At 37.4% G+C, this 21,388-nt stretch overlaps 1 protein-coding gene across 50 annotated transcripts in view; it reads right to left on the bottom strand.

The window, feature by feature from the left end:
* Nucleotides 1-21,388, bottom strand: part of ERC2 (ELKS/RAB6-interacting/CAST family member 2) — a 983,951-nt gene that overhangs the window by 571,440 nt on the left and 391,123 nt on the right. For all 50 annotated transcript variants that reach the window (XR_014823359.1, XR_002337959.2, XR_014823361.1 and 47 more), the window contains one exon: nucleotides 4-171. Coding sequence is in view for 17 of the 50 variants with exons in the window: in XM_021070729.2 (XP_020926388.1) it covers nucleotides 4-171 (168 nt within the window). In the remaining 33 variants the exon portion in view is untranslated. The remainder of the gene's footprint in view (nucleotides 1-3; nucleotides 172-21,388) is intronic.

The raw sequence follows: 21,388 nt of genomic DNA on the forward strand, positions 1-21,388 counted from the left end.
CACCTTTTTTTGAAGGACATTGATTTTCCTTTCCTTCACTTCTAACATATCCTTCATATCTCGAATCTCTCCAGCCAGAGTCCCCTTCTCTTCGGTGAGGTCCTGCAGCTGTTTCGTTTTTTTATTGAGAAAAGATTCTTTCTCTTCTAGTCGTAATCTCAGCGCATCTACCTGAAATCAGAAAAAAGAAAGAAGTTGTGGTTTTACACAGGGGTCATCATTAACCATTGGGCCTGCCCCAGGAGGGCGATGGGGCAGCAGTATGCCTTCCAAGCCCTGAGACCAAACATTGCTCATGGGCATCTCCACACCATGCATTCTAACAGCTGATATCTACTTTAAAATCCTGTTGTATGTGTACCTGAATGGTGATACATTTTTTTAAATGTAAGGTTTATATGAAATAGACATTGGAATAGTAGGACATCTTCATGTTGTGAAACCAAAAGCTGGGGAACAAAGCACAAAAATTCTTTGAGAGTCCAAGGAGGGTACAACACACTTAGGCAATGCAGTATCCTCTAGGAAAACAGAGAACACAATGAGCCATGCCACTGACGTCTGGGAGAACAAGACTGACACAGAGAAAAATGCTCCTAAATTAGAAAAAGGCACATTGCCAAGAGGAAGTAAATGCTGCTAGAGGAAGAAAATGCTGAGGAAATGACACCTGTTCTCCAGCTTTATGAAATACTGTTTTCTGAATACTCAAGAAAAAAAAAAAAAAAGACAAAGCATCCACACAAAAAAAATCCCATCTCTACCTTAGTTCAAAATTTAGATTATTTTAATTTCTGCTTTTCAAATGCTAGTCACAAATGAGGAAACATAAGCTTTATTTTTTAAACATTAACATTCCAAAGACCATGTGCAAAAAAAAGTTTACATGGGTCATGTGGGCATTGGGGTCAAGGAAGACTTTTACCTTCATCTTCCACAGCAAGAATTTGATAGATAGTAACTACATCAACAAAAAGGAAATAATGATGCAAGCATGTTATTCAGAGATATCAAAATAACCAGGCATAAAGAGGTAAAAATGGGTGTGGTCTTGAGGTAGAAAAATGGGACAGAGGTAAGCTGGGGGCTGCAGCATCTCAGAGGAAATCTTGAACATATTTCTCATTTTATTACCAGCAAGTAAATAATGAAAAGGTTAAAAAAAAGTTTTATAAAAGGATGCAAGAATATTGTAATAAGCCAAAATAAATAGATGTATAAATACTATGATGACAGAGAGTCAAAAGCCAACTTGGAACAATGGAAAGAGAACATTAGCTTTTAGGCCATTCAGGTTCTACTTCTGTCCACCTATAAGCATCAGGACAAATAACTCTTGCTTCCCCACAACCAGCCTTCCAGCCTCAGTTTCTTCACTCATAAAGCAAAGAGGTAAGAACAGATTATTTCTAAGTGCCTAACATTTTATGATTCTAAAAGCAGGAATTGGTCTTAAGTAGAATACATCAGGAAAGAACAATGATATCAGAAACAAAAAAGTTATCAGAATAGAATCTCCTTTTGTCACTATTTTCCAAGAAAGGAGTATCAAAGTTTTGTTTTTAAAGGTCAAAGGTGATGGGGAGGTGGGTGAGGAACTTCTCCAGTTTCTGTTCCAGAGAGGAGAATGAAGCTGGGAGGTTCTAGCAAGGAAAAATGTGATGACAAGTACTTAAAGCCCAGTGGCAAAATGGCTCCAAATGCATTTTAAGATAGGATGGGCATTCTGTGCCTATGGAGGGTGACAACTGCAGATTCTTCAAACATTTGATAGCTCTGTCTCTTCTCACTTCATGGACATAGAAATCTAGGGCCTGGGAAGGTGAAGGGGTACTCATGTCTTGGGGATCTCCTCTTTCCTAAATAAAAATGCATGCCAGTTGCACTAAAGCTTAAACATTCCAGATTCTGAAGTGGCATATCTTTGTTTAAAGTTATCTTCATCTATCGACCTGAAATAACATCAATACTTCTCTTTGGGTTTTCCTCTTATCGCACGAAAAATATACGATTTTTTAGCTTATTCATGAAGGGCAGCATTTAGTGGGTTTCTTGGAAATTGGTGGAACATGCTGAGTGCTCTAGATTACAGCAGTGGTTAGAAGGGCTTACATTCAATTGTAGAGATTGCACACAGGTTGACCAGGAATCAGTGTAAATCTGAGAAGAAACTGTGGTCCCATTGGCTCCACATTCTAGTTATCAAAGATAGGTGGTCTATATATGGACCAAAGGAAATGCCCGACACCCAAAACTGTGATATAAATAAATTACAATATGGGAAGTAGTGAGTAGTGCTGAAGAGAGTTTTTTTTTTTTTTTAAACACTGTATTGATGAATAATATGCTTAACATTTGTAGTGCCTTCTCACCATGTGTGTGAGCTATCAGTGCCCTGCCACATCTTTCGGAGCCCAGAAGAGCTTAAAAAGCAAGGCTAATCATAAGAATATTTCTCCACAAAATAAAATACAGAGCAAAGATAGTCATGATCAACATACTACTCAAAACACTCAAACTCTACATGGCAGGGTGTGCTAGCTGAGGTCTTCTATTTGGGAATTTATTTTACCATCACCCAAAAGCATGTGCTTAACTTCCAAGGAATTTGAATTGTTCCCTTCAATCACCTTCACTCTATCTTTAAAGCTTTTCACAGTCTCCTGCAATCAAGAAATGAAGGCTTAAGGGTCTTCTTTTTTAAGATAAAACTTTGACCTGAACTGCATCCAATTCTCAACCAACATTAGCCCAGTTTGCAGTAAGCAAGCATGACATCATTTCTAAAGTCAAATTTTAACTTCCAGATGGTGCAAAACCACAAGCAGGCACACAGGCCTTCTGATGCACAGAAGTTTAAATACAGGGAAAATCAGGCCAGAAAGAATATAAAGAATACAATCTATTAAAAACTAGAATGTGTAGTTCCAACCTGAGTATCAGTGAATAGAATTAAAGTTCCCCTCACTAATATATGAACTTCAATTGACAGTGTACATCATCTTTAAAAGAATCAGAAAAGCCTTGAAGTTTAGATTATATTCCAACATCAGGTAGAAACATAAAAGTTAAAATGTTTGGGAATATGAAATACCTTTCTCTGCCTCTTCACTCAACACCAAATAATTTTAAAGGCCCTTGACTCTCTCTCTCTCAAACTTTGGCAGTTAACTCAATAATAAAACTTGGCAAAGCAAAGAGCACCATCATTTCCCAGAAAAACAAAAGAAAATTAGAACTGTATGATATAGCCAGTGCACAAAGACCCACAGAGTGAATTTCCCATTTTTACATATGACTTAACCGCATGGGAACTAGTCACCTAATGTTAAAACTAGGACAATCTTTTCATTTTAGAAGAATTACTCATTTCCTCCTGATACAGTTATGTGTATATTTGTGTGTGCATGTGTGTGTTTAAGAGCATGTAACGTGAAAATTTAACTTTTTATCTGGCAGTATGAAACATAAAACATTTGTTATCACTTCAGTTCCAGGTAATAACTTGAAAGAGAAGAATGATGGCAATGAAATTGGCAAAAATTGCCAAAATCAGAGTTAAACATTATTAATCTTCATGTCAGCACCCAGGAATTATAACCAGCTCCAATGGTGAGGTATGTTTCTAGAAGTTCTATACATAAGCCTCCTGACCTTTCTGCCATATTTTACATGGGCCTTCAAATACGGTTTCAATGTTTTGACAAAACACTAAGTGCTACTTGATGTGCCATAAATAATTTTTTAAAATCAAACGGTTCATTTCAATCTTAAAATGATTACAGTAACACGTGAAAGGAAAAAAAAAATACTTGAGAGAGAAAAAGGGGCCACTTAAAATTTTTCACAGATTAAATCCTACTTACTTGACAACACTTTAGGCATTGAATAAACGTACTATCACGAAGAACAACTTTAAAAGAAAATGAAACTGGAACACACACAAAAGCTCCCAATATAGTTTTACTTCGCATTCAAAGTTTCATTTGTTTGTGTTTCCTAATAGTAGACTTGGGTTAAGGGTACATTTGAATTTGATTCAACTTGCAATCATTCAAATGGGGAGACAGTTTCAAAACTGGAAGTATGCATAATGTACACAGCCTCTAAACTCTAAAAATAACCTAAAATCTAAAACTTGCTGTGGTAGTAACCACTAGTTCTCACTCACATCCAATTCGCCTTTCCTTCCTGAACACAGGCACAATCTCCTTTCCCAGTCCAACTGCAGGAAGATGGGGCAAGTATTTTATTCATGTATGTAAGCAGAAGTAACAAACATCACTTCCTGCCTATGCCATCCCCATGTGCTTTCCCTTCCTCCGAGATCTTAAAGCCTACATTTTCCAGATGGTGGAACTACAGGGTGGCAGAACCACCATCAGTCTGAACTTCACTGAGAGGAGCAAGATCACCCCCAACCTCCTGTTCCCTAGCCCCCAAAATGGGTTGGACATACAGTATGATATATTAAACCAACTCAACAATTGCAATGATAATTTCCCCTGGTTTTGCTTAAAAGTGGGCACCTTAAAACTAGGAAGGTTTGTTTGTCTTAGAGCTTACCATAAACCTAAATGAAATAGGGCCACTATACCTCCCTGCACTCCTTCCATGTATAAGACTTCAAAACCTACTTTCCCCTATTCTTTCTCCTCAGTTTCCAAAGAGGATGGTGGGCATGATAGAGAGCCAAGGAAAGAGCTAAAAGGAAGAAGTGGCAGAATCCTAGGGACTGAACACAGACCTTGAGGAGAAAAGAGAAAGAGGTCAAAGAGGAAGTCTCCTTAAGCACACTGGCTTGAACTTCAGTTTGTATCAACAAGTGGCTCATGCGGAAAAGCCTGTTTTGTAAAGTCTCTGCAAATACTGGGGACAAAACCATGGTGTCAAATGCAAAATAAGGATAATAAGAATACCTCCTTCACCAAGTCATGCTCAGGATTAAATAACACATGTAATGCACTTAGCACAGTGCCTGGCACCTAGAAACACTCAATAAATTTTTGCTATTGTTATTATATTTTATTATTCTGCTTTCCACAGCATCTAACCTAGTGATTTATATACTGTAGGAATGCAATAAAGGTTGCTAATCAACAGCCCTCAGGAAAAGTGGAGAAACAGCAAGTACGGTTTTGTGCTCTAATGTGTACCAGAGTTTTATATTGTCTGTCATTTACTTTAAAATATTTGAACATACATGGTATGTGTATCTATGTAGAGGGAGTATCTGGTTGGGTGAGTGGATGGGTGCAAATAAATTTTCCAGGGGTAGTTAACTACCCTGCAGAAAGCTGGCATGTTAGCATTAGCTACCAAAAGTGCCTCAATATTCTTTATATTTGATGAATATCTGAAATTTGTACAATTAACAGAATTGATATGAGGAGTGATTTTTCCTGGTAAAATAAGCAGTGTTTGAGATATATAGATTGGCTAGAAACGTTGCACAGGCACTTTCACTCTTCTAGAAACAAGATTTAAGATGGTGTGTCCAATAAAAATACAATGCAGGAGTTCCCATTGTGGCGCAGTGGTTAGCGAATCCAACTAGGAACCATGAGGTTGCAGGTTTGGTCCCTGCCCTTGCTCAGTGGGTTAACGATCCGGCATTGCCGTGAGCTGTAGTGTAGGTTGCAGACGCGGCTCGGATCCCGCGTTGCTGTGGCTCTGGCGTAGGCCGGTGGCTACAGCTCCGATTCAACCCCTAGCCTGGGAACCTCCATATGCCGCGGGAGCGGCCCAAGAAATAGCAACAACAACAGCAACAACAGCAACAACAACAAAAAGGCAAAAGACAAAAAAAAAAAAAAAAATACAATGCAAGCCACATTTGTAATTTTTAATTCTTTAGTAGCCAAGTTTAAATAGTAAAAAAAAAAAAAAGTGAAATTAATTTTAAGAATATATTTAACTCAGTATATCAAAGATATTACTATTTAACATGTAATCAATATAAAATTTGTAATAACATATTTTACATTTTTTGTATTATCTTCAAAATCCAGCACTTATTTTATTATTTTTATGGCTCCACCAATGGCATATGAAAATTCCCAGGCTAGGGGTCAATTTGGACTGCAGCTACAGGCCTACAACACAGGCACAGCAACACAAGAGCCAAGCCAGATCCATGACCTATATGACAGCTTGTGGCAACACTGGATCCTTAATCCAGTGAGTGAGGCCAGGGATTGAACCTGCATCCTCAAGAACACTATGTCGGGTTCTTAACCCACAGAGCCACAGTGGGAACTCCCTAGCATTTATTTTAAACTTTCAGTATATCTCAATTATGACATTTCAGGTGTTTAACAGCCCCATATGGCTCATGAGTACCATATTGGAATGTGCAGGTCTATGATTCTAGTAAACCCCAAAGTTTCAAACCTTAGATTTTGATCTCCCCTACTTATATTATAGACACTTCAGAGAGGATTCTGAACCAATAGCAAACACAGTTAGCTGAGCCTTGCCACAGAAAATATCATCACATTGACCTTTCATGAACCTTTTATGGTCTTGAAAGGACGGAGAGCTGGAGCTTCAAGGATCACTCAGAGAGGCTGTATGATTGATATACAACCTGGAGACAAGGTGATGGGGAAGAAGTCCTACAGCCTTACTTTCTTTTTTCTCTCTCTCTTTTTTTTTTTTTTTTTTTTTTTTTTTTTGTTGTTGTTGTTGTTGTTGTTGTTGTTGTTGTTGCTATTTCTTGGGCCACTCCCGCGGCATATGGAGGTTCCCAGGCTAGGGGTCTAATCGGAGCTGTAGCCACCGGCCTACGCCAGAGCCACAGCAACGCGGGATCCGAGCCGCGTCTGCAACCTACACCACAGCTCATGGCAACGCCGGATCGTTAACCCACTGAGCAAGGGCAGGGACCGAACCCGCAACCTCATGGTTCCTAGTCGGATTCGTTAACCACTGCGCCACGACGGGAACTCCAGCCTTACTTTCTTAAACCATCAGAGGCAACAAATCTCTACCAAATCTCTAACCACTTAGTTAGCTTGGTGATTCATTTATCATGATCTTTCTGAAGTCCTGCTTAAAAGAAACATTCAGAATAATCACTGATTTTTTAAAAACTCTTCCATACAAACCTCTAATTATAGCAAAAGTTGTCTCTCAGGAAAAATGACTTTCAGCAACTACAACATTAAACACTAGCTGCATAGATGAGGGGTGCCTCTTACCCTATACTTGGGTTATCTTTCTACTCTTTGACTTCTGTAGCTATTTGGATTTCAGATTTCTCTTTTTTATAGGTGCTCTTTTTACCTCAAATAACCAGAATCATTTAGTCATTCTTTCAACAAATATGAAGAATTGATTTTGTGCCAGGACTTGTCCTAGGTTAGAGATACAAAACCATCAGGTCATAACTTACTGAATCATAGATTTGTAAAGTTGGAAATGAAGCAGACCAAATAAGTACTATGTAAATATCATTAGTAAACATGATTTTTAGGGAGAGAGAAGTAATATAAATATAAAAGCCTTGTAAAAAACTAGAATGACAAAAGGCTAATTATTGGTGAAAATGTATACTATGTGCTTGTTGTATACACAACAATAAAGTTCACGATTTAGCAAGTATCTACAGGTACTGTAAATTAGACTTGAGCTAACACTTTGGTGCCCATTAAAATGGTTTATTTAATTGATGGCTAATTTTGTTTTAGGCAGGGGAGATTTGTAAATTTTTTACCCAGATAAGAGTCCAGTAGCCAGACTATACTATAAGCTCTTACAACTAAACAATAAAGACAAATAATCCAATTTAAAATGTGCTAAGGATTTGAATAAAATTTACCCAAAGAAAATATACAAACAGGCAATAGTACATGAAAATAGAGTCAACATCATTAGCCACTATTAAAATGCAAATTAAAATCACAAAGAGATAACAATAGCACAATGAGACTATGCGCCAGTCTCCTGATGGCTAATCTTTACTCTCCCATCTTGGAACACTATATGATCTCATTGATTGATCTTTAAATAAGTTATGCTTTGAACATGCTCTGCTCCTTTCAAGATAATTTTAGATTTTAATAAGTCTTTTAAAAAGAGCCTTGTAATACTAGTAAGTATGAATACACGGAGTTTTTCCATTATTTATTTTTTAATGGTTTTTATTTTTTCTATTATAGTTGGTTTACAGTGTTGTCAATTTTCTACTGTACAGCAAAGTGACCCAGTCACATACACACACACACATATATATATATACATTCTTTTTCTCACATTATCCTCCATCATGCTCCATCACAAGTGACTACACATAGTTCCTAGTGCTATACAGTAGGATCTCATTGCTTATCCATTCCAAAGGCAAAAGTTTGCATCTATTAAGCCCAGATTCCCAGTCCATCCCACTCCCTCCCCCTAAAACCAGTTTCATTATAGAAGTGGTTGATTTTAGGTCTGTGGCAAGAAATATACAAGATGAGTATAAAATACATTGTTGAACCAGAAAGCAAGGAACCTGAAAAACCAAGAGAACTTTTTTTGTTTGCCAAGGATGGGACAAGTTGAAGCTGTTCTCTGAACAGACTCTAGTGAGGGAAGAAATGACCAGGGAAAGGCAGTCAACCAGAGGGATGAGAGCAGCTGCCACAACTAGGATGGAGGTGGTGGAGAAGGAGAACGTGGCTGTCTTTGAGACGTATTTTAAGAAACATTCAGGAGGCAATGAAAAAACTGAGGATCTGTACTTATGGGGATGGAAAGAAGGAAGGAAGGATCAAGGTAACTCCTGGGTTACTGGCTGGGATAGGTAATAGAAGTACTGCCTCTTATGGGAAAGACGGGAGAGAATCAGACTTGAGATAGATTATCAAGAGTTCAGGATTAGGTATGTATAATTTGAGATGCTAAGAAACAGCCAAAAAGAAATGGCTATATGAATTAGAAGCTCCTGAGAAAAGAGAACGTGGATTAGAATCTAACCTACTTCTGAATGAGCAGTCCTGTAATTATACTAACATTCCCTCAGAAAACTAATTAGAACATCTGCATATTTACAGACTTACTGCCACTGAGAATAAAGTCAACAAAAACTTGTAAGAAGAGGGTATCTATACAATTGAAAGCTGAGAAAAATCCTTTTACTAAAAGGGTCCCAGGTTTTCGATCTTTATTTAAAAGGTCTCTCTCCTCCTTAGTCATGAAAACAAGTGATTCGATTTCTTCAGTTACACCCTTATGGTCTTCAAGGTGGCCGGTTAATATCAATCATATATTTACCCTCCTGTACATCACTAGAGTGATAATGACGGGGGAAAAATAATCAGATAATACCAATTCTGTGTGCGGGCTTTCGGTTCACAAATAACAACGCAAAACTTAAACATTTGAGCAGGGATTAAAAACTCTCTATTCATTTTAAGATTTTTAAAGAGCACAAAGAGAAATAATAACGGCTGTGTTATAGATTGTTTCATAATTTACAATATATCTTTCTCTTAAATTATGTCTATTCTCTCACACAACTTCAATTCAAAAAATAAAATTCAGTGATATTTAGTACCACATAACCACATGCTGTGCTTATAAAAGTTAAGTCACAATCACCAGTTTGTTAATAACGCAGTTAAGATTTTCAGGTTATAAAGATGCATTTTGTCTTATCTACCCATGAAAAAATTATACCCAATCCCACATGCCACCTACTTGACGAAAATAATGCTGTGTTAAGAGTGCTTCATATCACCTACATGGAAGAATTCATATCATATGTGGGTTAATAATCCAGCCAACTTTATAAAACCTGTTTTCATACTTAAGTTTTTGGCTACTTCTTACACTAAAATTAGGTGGTTTTAAGTGACTAGTCCAAAGTTCAAAATTTAACGTTCAGTTCAGTTCCAGCAAATTTCTGAAAACACATGGGAATTGTAACTCATGTGTTAATACTTAAAGTTTTTGTTAATAAAACTTCCAACACTAACCTTACCTCATTGAACTTACCTCACTGGTTTTTATGCTCACTATAAAACTATAGCTGTCATAATATTTTTGAATTACTACAAAAGGAAGTGAGCCATTCCAAAGTCAATGTTATTTTGCAACATGATGATAGTTATAAATTCAAAATACTTAAAACCAATTTGCAAAGCTATCAATCTTAGTACCTCCTAACATTTGAAAAGCCCATCTTCGAAACATTTACTATTACCAACAAAATAAGTTTAAGAAAACACCATGTATCATTCCTATGGCACTTTCCCTTCAAGTAAGCATATTACATTTAAACATGAAATTGCATCTTAATATAAAATTTTAAAATATTGTTCCTACTTAAATATGCCATGAACTTTCTAAACTGTCACTAAAGCCCAAAGAACTTATATCACTGATAATTTAGTACCAGGATTAACTACTAATTTTGTGATCTCAAAGTCAGTGCTTTCCAATAAATAAGTAACCTCTATCCAAGAATGTATGACATATTTGTAAATTACTAACAAATTAGGAACTGTAGTCCTTCTATTTAAAGGAGAACTAAACGCATATTTTAAAGTAATATCTTTCAAATGGGGGCCCATACTCCTGGAGGATGGGGCCCATGTCCAAGGATCCATGAGTTTGCTACTAGGGCTCTTTTTTGTTGTCTTTTCTTTTTGGTGATTATCTGAAAACAATAGTAAAGGTAAAATCTTACCTTACTCCTCCTGACCAAAAAAACCAATTCCTAATGAGTTAGATGTAAATGAATTAAATCATAAAAATTCTAGGAGAAAATATTGGGGCCTTTCTTTTTTATTTTTGAAGTGTGAAAGTCCTTTCTAAGCAAGAGAAAAAGCTTAGATACTCAAAAGGAAAAGATAAACAAATAAAATTTAATACAAATTAAAATATTTTCATAAAAAAGACAAAAGGCAAATTGCAGAAATTTTTGTGGAAGCCAAAAGTAAAATGCAATGTGTCTTCCATTATGAATAATATGTTTCCAACTGGTAATAAGACAAAGAACATTTGATTGTGTGTGCATAGAATTTTTCTGGAAAGACATAAGCAAATAAATAAGAGTTCATTAAATGCCTACTACATGCTCAGTTACATAAGTGATAAGAACAAGGATTAAATGAACACATTAAGGACTTCCCACTGTAGGATCTGGCATTGCCACAGCTGTGGCATAGGTCATAGCTACCTCTCAGATTTGATCCCTGGCCCAGGAACTCCCATATGCTGCAGATGCAGCCTAAATAAATAAATAAATAACACATTAGTCAATTGCACTTGTATGCTACCTAAGGCAAACTATTGTTGGAAGGCAGGAAAGAATAACAGCTACAAGTAGGGGCACATGAGCTAGACTCCTCAAATTTAAATCTTAACCTTCTACTTTCCATGACCTAGAGAGAGATACAATCTCTCAAAACTTTAGTTTCCCCACACATAAATGAGGATAATACTGCCAATACTACAAATGATTGATGAAATATGACTTGCAAAGTACTTTATTAAAATGCTCTAAGAAACAAAGTAGAAACAGTCAGTGAACAGTGGCTACTATTTAATAGTGAATAGTAATATAAAGGATGATTACCATAATAAACTATATATTTCATCATCTACATATGATTGGTAAACTCAGTCATACATATATAACTGTATTTTATATACTAGGAGCTACCACAGAAAGCTAATCATACTGACAACAATGATGGTAACATTAGCTCATACTCACAGAGCAGTTTCATGTGCCCATCACACTTTGAGACAGGAGAGTAATTCCTCTCCATGTTACAAGGCCCAGGGCCACACAGATATACAGGGTGCAAAGCTGAGCCTGGAGCACAAGTCTACCAAATGCCAAAGGGCCTGCTCTGAATCAAGCTCAGAAGGAAGAAAGCTGCAAGTATTTGAAAAGAATGAACAACAACCACAGGAGTTAAAAGGAATATGGCATGAAGCAAAAATAAATAAGGTAAAGTTAAAATTATTAAATTTTATCCTTTTTGATATACTTGTATTGGTAGGTATTGTTTATAGGTGAAAACATAGATCCTCTGAGGGGTCTCCAGGCTAACATGGTAGAACTGTCATTTATACATTTATTATCTATTTATATATTATATGTAATACATACCTATGTATTCTATGTATTATGTCTATGTTTACATATTATATGTTAAATTCTATATAATATATAACATACAATGAAATCATACATTATTTGCTGCCATATTATATATCACATATGTATATATGTATAATATGTAATATATAACACATAGCACCAAACAATAGCTCTATTTTCCACCCATGTCTAAAATTCCCTGAACAAAATGTCATCAATTAGAAAAATCCTGCCAAATGCCACCTAGAGGATACACTATTCCAACTACATACGTTATGCTATGATGTTTCAATCTCAGCCAAATATTTACTACAGAAATAGTTTTCACAGACTTGCTTTTCAAAACAGTGAAAATACTTCTAACCTAGGATATTCAGAAATATCTTTTACACACACAAATAGCTGAAGGAAAGGAAGGTTCACTACTGAAGTTCCATTGTAACACACCCCTCTAGGGTGTGTGCTGAATTTAGGAACACATTCACTTTTAAGCCAAGTTGAGGCTTCACACATTGACTTGTAGGTAACGCATAAATGATTGTGAAATAAGTGGTAACACCAAACACTGTGCAAATTTACCTTGGCCAGAGAAAGCAATTGTTTCTCCGTTTGGGCTTGTTACAGATCCTTCTACATTGGAAGCATTCTGTTACTAAGGAAAACGGAGCTGGAAATAAACTGAACTCCAAGAGTGAAGACGATCGTTATAAAAACCCATTAAGCCAAGAAGCAAGGTGGTTATAAAACATTAAGCCAGAAGCAGGAACTTCTATGATGTTTAGAAAATTAAAGTCATGCTACATACATTCTTTGGTCACTTTTTTTTCCTGAAGGGAAACAAACGGCCATCCCTTTCTGGGTTTACCATCACTGTTTCTGAAAATAACTACCATGATCACAGCAGTCTTACGGCAGGGAACATTTTGTTATGGGAAATTTGTTTCATCCTGCAAGTTTTCAGAGTGTGTGTGTGTGTCTGTGTGTATATCAATTTACCATGTGGATAAAGAATCAATGATATTTTATGTTATTATTCTTACAGCAGTGGTTTCTTTGTTTAGAGTCCTACAATTTTATGAGAGAAATCACAAGTGAGCTGCTAGAAAAGTAACAATTGGTGATTAGGAGTTTCCATCATTTTCACATCTATAAAAGGAGGAAACTAAACTCACTGATACTCTTCCAACTCTAACATTCTGGGATTTTATTATTCCATTTTGTTAGTTCATATTCTACAACACTGGAATCCATCAAACCACCCACGAACTAAGGGACTGTTATTTCTGAGCAGGCTGATAGGCTATAGGCAAACTGGGTCACTAGGCATTTACCCATTTAAACACTAAGCATTTTCAGTGTTTCAATGTAAGGGTTGGTGGGGGCGTGAGGGTACAAACGACACTTTGCATCACTTTCAGTCTCGCAAACAGAAGTGTCTTGGAGAGAAAATAACTAAAAATCATAGCCCTATCTCTCACAATGATCAGTTATACAGAGAGGAGGGAAATGTCCTGACAGCATCCTATCTAGCTGAAATAGAAGAAATGCCCAGAAATGAGAGCAATCTAAAGGAAGTACTGTCTGAGCCAGAGGGGGAAAAATATGTCTAGAAACTACAAACTTCTGATGATGGAGAAACCAAATGCAACAAGTAAGCTTGCCACTCCACCACATTTCAAATATAAGCAAGTTTACACAAAAGACAAGATGAGCAAGGATGGTGCCAGGACAAACACATTGCCAGATTCATTTATATCCATGTGTAAAGCAGAATTTAAGTCTTCTAGAAGCTGTCACCATTAACCAGAATGGTCCCAATTTCATCTGCAGACTTAGAAATGGAGGAGGGCATTTCTTCCCTCTTGAGATTCTTCTCACTAGGCAGTTTGGATCTTGTGGGGAAGAACATAAAGGACCAGAAACATGCATAAGCACCTCCACCCTATTCCCAAAGCATTCTCTAAGAGGAATACATGTTTTGCTGGATAAAATAATGTTTGTGCCCCATGTCCACTAAGCTTGAATTCCTTAGCCTCTTATGCAACTGCTTCAGTGAAACTGTCTGTTCATGCCTCTCAGAGTGTCAGCTCTGTTTATCATCTCGGGGATTCTCTGCCTCACATGCCCACTACAGCTGATTGGAAGGAGCTTCATACAGTTCTTTGTAAAGAAGGATCCTGAGGCAACATCCAGACTTGCTGAGAAGACTGGCAGCATAAAGAGGTGATGCCTGCCAGGCACAATAGTATGCCAACACTGGATCTCTGCATTTAGGACACTCAGCCCTGAATCTTCACCATTATGTGTGTAGTTGGCTCCCTGTCCTTGAATTAGTCTTTTCTTAAGTACCCTCTGATGCTGAAAAACCTACTTACTATATATAGTAGGTTGAATGATGGCTCCCAAAGAGATATACCCATTTTCCAGAACCTGTGAATGACCTAAATAGGAAAAAGGGTCTTTCCAGATAAAATTGAGGCTCTCAAGATGAGATAATTCTGGATTATTTGGGTAGGACTTAAATCCAATAATAATTGTCTTTATGAAAAACACACAGAGCAGAGGCGATAGAAGAGGAGAAGATCATGTAAAGACAGAGGCAGAGACTGAAGTTATGCAGCCTATCAAGGAATGTCTCGAGTGGAGCACTAGAAGCTGGAAAAGACAAGAGAGGAGTCTCCCCTGGAGCCTCTGGGAAGAATGCAGTCTTGCCAACACCTTGATTTTGGATAACTGGCCTCCAGAACTGTCAGACAATAAATTTGTATTCTTTTAAGCCACCACATTTGAGATCATTTATTACTATGTGAGATTCCAGAATTCCCCAAAGGATTTCCAAAGAAAACTAGTTCTATAAGTACTGTGGTGCAGAAAGGGTACTGGGAATGTTCCAAGGTAAAATTAATTTGGGAAATCCTCTTCTTAAAATTTGCAAAATGCTCTGTGAAATCCACTTTAACCTCCGCTTAATCAGCATTTCCCAAGTCCATTTAACTCAAGTATCCTCTTTTTTTAGAACATCCAATTAATACCCCAAACTCTCAATATGTATTGACAGCTAAGCTCATGGTCTAAATGGTTTTCCCTTTCCTCTCCAGAACCCAATACCTTTAGCAGAACATGTAGGTCTAAACAAACACCCTCTACAATACTGAGTAAGGACAGACTAAGCATCCAAGTTCAGGGTACAGTAATAGATCTTAGAGAATAACATTTAGAAGATGCCCTTAGAAGCTTATATGGTCACACATAATGCAAATCTACACTTGACCAAATGGTCCCAATACAATTTTGTCCTGAAAAATTTCTGTCAAGAATTCCCATGAACTCAGAAAAAAAAAAAAGAAAAAGGCATTTTCTGAAATATCTTGCTTCTATACACTCCCCATCTTCACAAGTTACTTTCATTAGCATTATTAAGTTGCAATATATTTATGCTTGAATCATGGTAAAGTAAGAGCTGTAAAAATAATCTCTTAGTTATTTCATGAGTACATATGCTATAAAAATTATAGGAAGATAGAACTGCAAGAAATGAAGCCTAAAAAGTCACTCTCTTACCCTTGACAATTGTCCTCAACACACGAAATTTGGGGATAAATCAAATTATGTAGGAAAAAAATCCTCCTCTGTTTTTCTCTTCTTGGTACAGATCTGAATACAAAGTTATTTTCCAGGCAAAGAGGAGTGAAACTCTGTTCTTTCTAATCTGTAAAAGCTATGAAAATAAAGATCCATTTCATGGGATAGGATGATGGCTGCTCTGAAAAGCAGCCATACTATGATGTGACTGGAGATGAGTGGGCAGGATCTACACTCTTCAAGCCATGGGCATGTAGGCCTCTGGCCTGCACCTACATAATCCTTTTCACACCTCAGAAAAATAAACATCACAAGAGCTACTTTCTGTCACCAATGAAGATAAGAGCACTTACACATGGGACAAAACAACAATATTGTAATTTAAAAAAAAGAATGCAACTGTTTCCTTCAAAGAGTCCATATTATTCATAGACACGCCTTCACTATTCCCATAAGTTCTTTTAGGGGCTAAGATTAGTGCCTGTTTAAAACCACAACACTGTAATAATAACAAACCTACTTCCAATTATTAAATGCCTGAAGTACTACATGCCAAACTACAGGTATGATGATGAGATAGAATCATTCTTCTTCCTGTTTCAAGAGAAAAAAGTGAGTCTCCAGAAAGTGAAGGACTTAGCCCATGACCCTACATCCAATAGAAGTCAGAATTAAGACCCTTCTGCCCATTAGAACAGCCTGAACACCAGAGGACCTGGAAGACTTAAGAGACAAACAGGATTCAACAAGTCAGCTTTTCTGCCTCCCACATCAGGGCCCAGAAAAGCCATTAGAGTTTTACTGTCTCAATTATGAGGGGATGAAGTTATTCATTAGAGAAGAAAATGTACTAAGTTGGAAATACTCCACCCAGCAAGAGGAAATTTGATTGCTCTGAGCCTCAGAAGAAAGACTCAAGATATTTTATGCTCAGACCTTCTGAGCTGAGGGAAGTAGGCTATTTATATGTTGGCCAAGAAGTATCACAGTTTCCCCTCATCCTTTGCAACCTGTGTTGGTGTGGGAGTGTAAAAATGGATTTTGATTGGGCTTCCTTTCAGAATTAAACTTCAAATCCAGTAAAATGGTGCAGGCACTTTTAATAACAATTGTTACCAGATCCTTGAGACCTGGATGTTCTTACACTCATATTTTATTCAAACATTCACTGGCTAACCTTTCCCTTCCAAATTTCACTTACAAAGCAGACTCAATATTCGAGTCACAAATTAAATGCCAGGGAGGTCAGGCCAGTAACACTAAAGAAAATTCTGCCTGGGTGGGGACTAGGCAAACTAGGGAGCACACCACTGTCTCAGTCCCTGTGAAAGGTTGCCAAGAAAAAACCGTGACAGTGTTGCAGAGCTACACCTTACTTAAGAGAAACTAGAAATCTACATTATTATGTCACATGTCCTGATTTTTTTCATTTCTAGCTTTGAAAGTTTAAGGGGGAAAAAAAAAAGAGCACTGAGTGAGCCCAGAAAACTAAATCTATGGATTGGATCCATGTTGTGGGTTTCCAGCCTGTAAAACTTTTGTTAAAAATAACAGAGTTAAAGAATGAGGAGTCAGTTAAGATCATTTCATTTGAAAGAACAGCAGAATTAATACTGTTAAAATGGCCATACCCCCAAAGCAATGTACAGATTCAATGCAATCCTTATCAAATTACCCATAACATTTTTCACAGAACTAGAACAAACAATCCACAAATTTATGTGAAAACATAAAAGACCAAGAATTGCCAAAGCAATCCTGAGGGGAAAAAAAATACAAGCAGGAGGTATAACTCTCCCAAACTTCAGACAATATTACAAAGCTACAGTAATCAAGACAGTGTGGTTCTGGTACAAAAACAGATGTATCAACCAATGAAACAGAATACAGAACCCAGAAATAAAACCAGATACCTATGGTCATTTAATCTTAAATAAAAGAGGCAAGAATATAAAATGGTAAAAAGACAGTGTCTTCAGCTAATAGTGCTGGGAAAATTGGAAAGCTGCATATAAATCAATGAAACTAGAACACACCCTTACACCATGCACAAAAATAAACTCAAAATGGCTGAAAGACTTAAATATAAGACAAGACACCATCAAACTCCCAGAAGAGAATATAGACAAAACATTCTCTGACATCAACCTTATGAACATTTTCTCAGGTCAGTCTCCCAAAGCAACAGAAATAAGAGCAAATATAAACCAACGGGACCCAATCAAACTGACAATCTTTTGCACAGCAAAGGAAATCAGGGGTGAAAAATACAACCTACAGAATGGGAGAAAATAGTTTCCAACTATGCAGCTGACAAGGGCTTCATTTCTAAAATATACGAACAACTCATACAGTTCAACAGCAAAAAAACAAACAACCCAATTAAAAAATGGGCAGAAGACCCAGAGAGACATGTCTCCAAAGAAGATATACAGAGGGCCAAAAGGCACATGAGAAAATGCTCAACATCCCTGATTACTAGAGAAATGCAAACCAAAACTACAATGAGGTAACTACCACCTCACACCAGTCAGAGTGGCTATCATTAGCAAATCAACAAATAACAAAGGCTGGAGAGGGTGTGGAGAAAAGGGTTCCCTCCTTCACTGTTGCTGAGAATGTAAAATGGTACAGCAATTATGGAAAACAGTCTGGAGGTAATTCAGAAGACTAAATATAGAACTACCATATGACCCAGCAATCCCGCTCCTGGGCATATATCCAGACAAAACTTTCATTGAAAAAGACACATGCTAGAATTCCCATCACGGCTCAGTGTAAATCAATCTGACTAGCATCCATGAGGACGTAGGTTCGATCACTGGCCTCGCTCAGTGCATTAAGGATCTGGCATTGCCATGAGGTGTGGTGTAGGTCACAGATGTGGCTCAGATCTGGTGTTGCTATGGGCTGTGGTGTAGGCCAGTGGCTACAGCTCTGATTCAACCCCTAGCCTGAGAACCTCCATATGCCACAGGTGTGACCCTAATAAGACAAAAAAAGAAAAAGAAAAAGACACATGTACCCCTATGTTCATTGCAGCACTATTCACAATAGCCAAGACATGGAAACAACCTAAATGACCACTGAAAGATGAATGGATTAAGAAGATATGGTACATACACACAAGGGAATACTACTTAGCCATAAAAAGAACAAAATAACATCATTTGCAGCAACATGGACAAAACTAGAGACTCTCATACCAAGTGAAGTAAGTCAGAAAGAGAAAGACAAATACCATATGATATCATATCTGGACTCTAACATATGGCACAAATGAACCTATCTAGAGCAAAGAAACTCGTGGACAGGGAGAAGAGACTTGTGATTGCTGGGGGTTGGGGAGGGAGTGGGATAGACTGGGAGGTTTAGGGTTAGTAGATGCAAACTATTGCATTTGGAGTGGATAAGCAATGAGATCCTGGTGTATAGCACAGGGAACTATATCTAGTCACTTGTGAGGGAACATGGAGGAAAATAATGTGAGAAAAAGCATAGCTCCGATTTGACCCCTAGCCTGGGAACTCCCATATGCCTCAGGTACATCCCTAACAACAACAACAACAAAAAGTATAATAGAAAAAATAAAAATCTTTAAAAATAAAGGAACAGCGGAGACAGCTTATTAAAAATTTTATGTTTTCTACTAAAAGATTTACTTTTAATTTACAGTAAGACAAAGAATAAGCAATTCTGGGTCATTTCTGTTGATAAGTTGATATTCTGAACTTCTGAAATGTTGGGGAGAAGGGCAGAAAATAAGTCAAATTTCTTCCAATTAACACATTAATACTGATAAGTAGTTGGTTTTATTTTTGAACTCTAGCTGAAAAACCTATCAAAAATAATGCGTTATTCACCAAATTGGTATATTAACACAATTTTCAAAAATGCACTTAACTTTTTTTTTTGGTCAACATTGACCAGGTCCCAGGCTCTATGATGAGTTCTGAAGAAACAAACAATGGTGTATGAGATAGTCCTATCTTTTTCACTGGAGTGATAACCTAGCAAGAAAGACTATTAAATAAGCAATCCCAATAAGCTCTGGCTACTTATAATACAGAAGGTATAATAGAGAAGGTAGAGTATGCTAGAGGAGCACATAAGATAGTCAGGTATAAATTAGGGACAGCTTCCTTGTGAAGGAGATGCTGAAGCTGAGACTCAAGGGATAGAACTCAGTGAAAGGGACAGCTTCCTTGAGAAGGAGATGCTGAAGCTGAGACTCAAGGGATAGAACTCAGTGAAAGAGAGGGAATGATTTGAGATAGAAAAGATCTCAAATCTGTAGGCAGGAGAAAGAGTCACTGGTTAGGGAACATACAAAGAGTCTGTGCGCCTTCAGAGCTCAACTGACAGGGTGGAGGTGCAGTGGGGAGATGAGAAAGATGAACTGAGCCCCACTGTGGGTTCTGGGTTCTATCCTCAAGGCAATGGGAAGTGACATAATCATATGTGCCCTTGAGAAGGAGGACTCAGCGAGGATGTTCTGCAGCCAAAGTATTACTGTGTGCATAGTCACAATTCCCTCCTCTTTCTAGGAGGAATGAAGTCTCACTTGCTGGGTCAGCTCTCGGGCTCCCCTTTATTGTACAAAATCCAAGCAATGGACTAAACGAGCTGTTCTCAACCAGGGAGGGCAATCTTGCCTCCCTTGGGACATGTGACAATATCTGGAGACATTTCCATTAGAGCACACAGAATCCAGGGAAGTCCCTCCATAGCGAATAATTATCCAGTTCAAAATGTCAATAGTTTCAAGGTTGAGAAGCTCTGGAATAAGCTAAGAAATAATTAAAAGTCAATCTACATATTTGTTAAAGGGGCAGGAGGGGAGAAGAAAAGAGATTCCAAAACGCTTCATGATCTTGGTTAAAAAAAAGGCACTTCCAGGGATTTAAAAGAGAGAAGAAGATACAAAATAGTTGAGTGTTTAAGGAACCTGAGATAAAAGAGGAGAAGATACAAAATAGTTGAGTGTTTAAGGAACCTGAGATAAAAGCAAATAATGGTTAATATGAAGCTCTGCTGCACTGCTACTCTGGTATCAACTCACTTTATAATATTACTTATATGTGAAATCTAAAAAATGCAACAAATGAGTAAATATAACAAAAAAAAAAAAAGCAGACTGCAGACATAAAGAACAAACTAGTAGTTACCAGTGGAGGAGAGGAAGTGGAAATATAGGGATGGTGCAGTGAGAGATGCAGACTACTGGGGGTAAGATAGGCTCAAAGATGTATTATACAATAAAAGGAATATAGCCAAAATTTTGTAATAACTGTATATAGAAAGTAACATTGAAAATTGTATAATAAAATATTAAAGATAATTTTTTAACAAGATACTCCAGGGAGTTCCAGCTGCGGCTCAGTGGTAGTACACCTGACTAGTATCCATGTGGACGCAGGTTCAATCCCTGGCCTCGCTCAGTGGATTAAGGATCTGGTGCTGCTATGAGTTGAGGTGTAGGCTGCAGATACAGCTCGGATCCTGCATTGCTGTGGCTGTGGTAAACATAATAAATAATTAAAATTACAGAATGCTAGAAAATTGAACAGAGCAGAGCAAGGGGAATCCCGCATTTGGAGGGGGCTTCAGTTTTATACAGGGTGGCCAGTGTAGGCCTCAACGAGAAGGTGAATGATGTGAAGAGAGTTAGAAATGTGGCGAGCCAGAGGGAAAGTATTCCAGGTA

The sequence above is a fragment of the Sus scrofa genome, chromosome 13 (assembly GCF_054392235.1).
Source record: "Sus scrofa isolate SSC_HxYL_T2T_F1_AM1 chromosome 13, Sscrofa_HxYL_maternal_Yorkshire_Landrace_v2.0, whole genome shotgun sequence".
NCBI lineage: Eukaryota > Metazoa > Chordata > Mammalia > Artiodactyla > Suidae > Sus > Sus scrofa.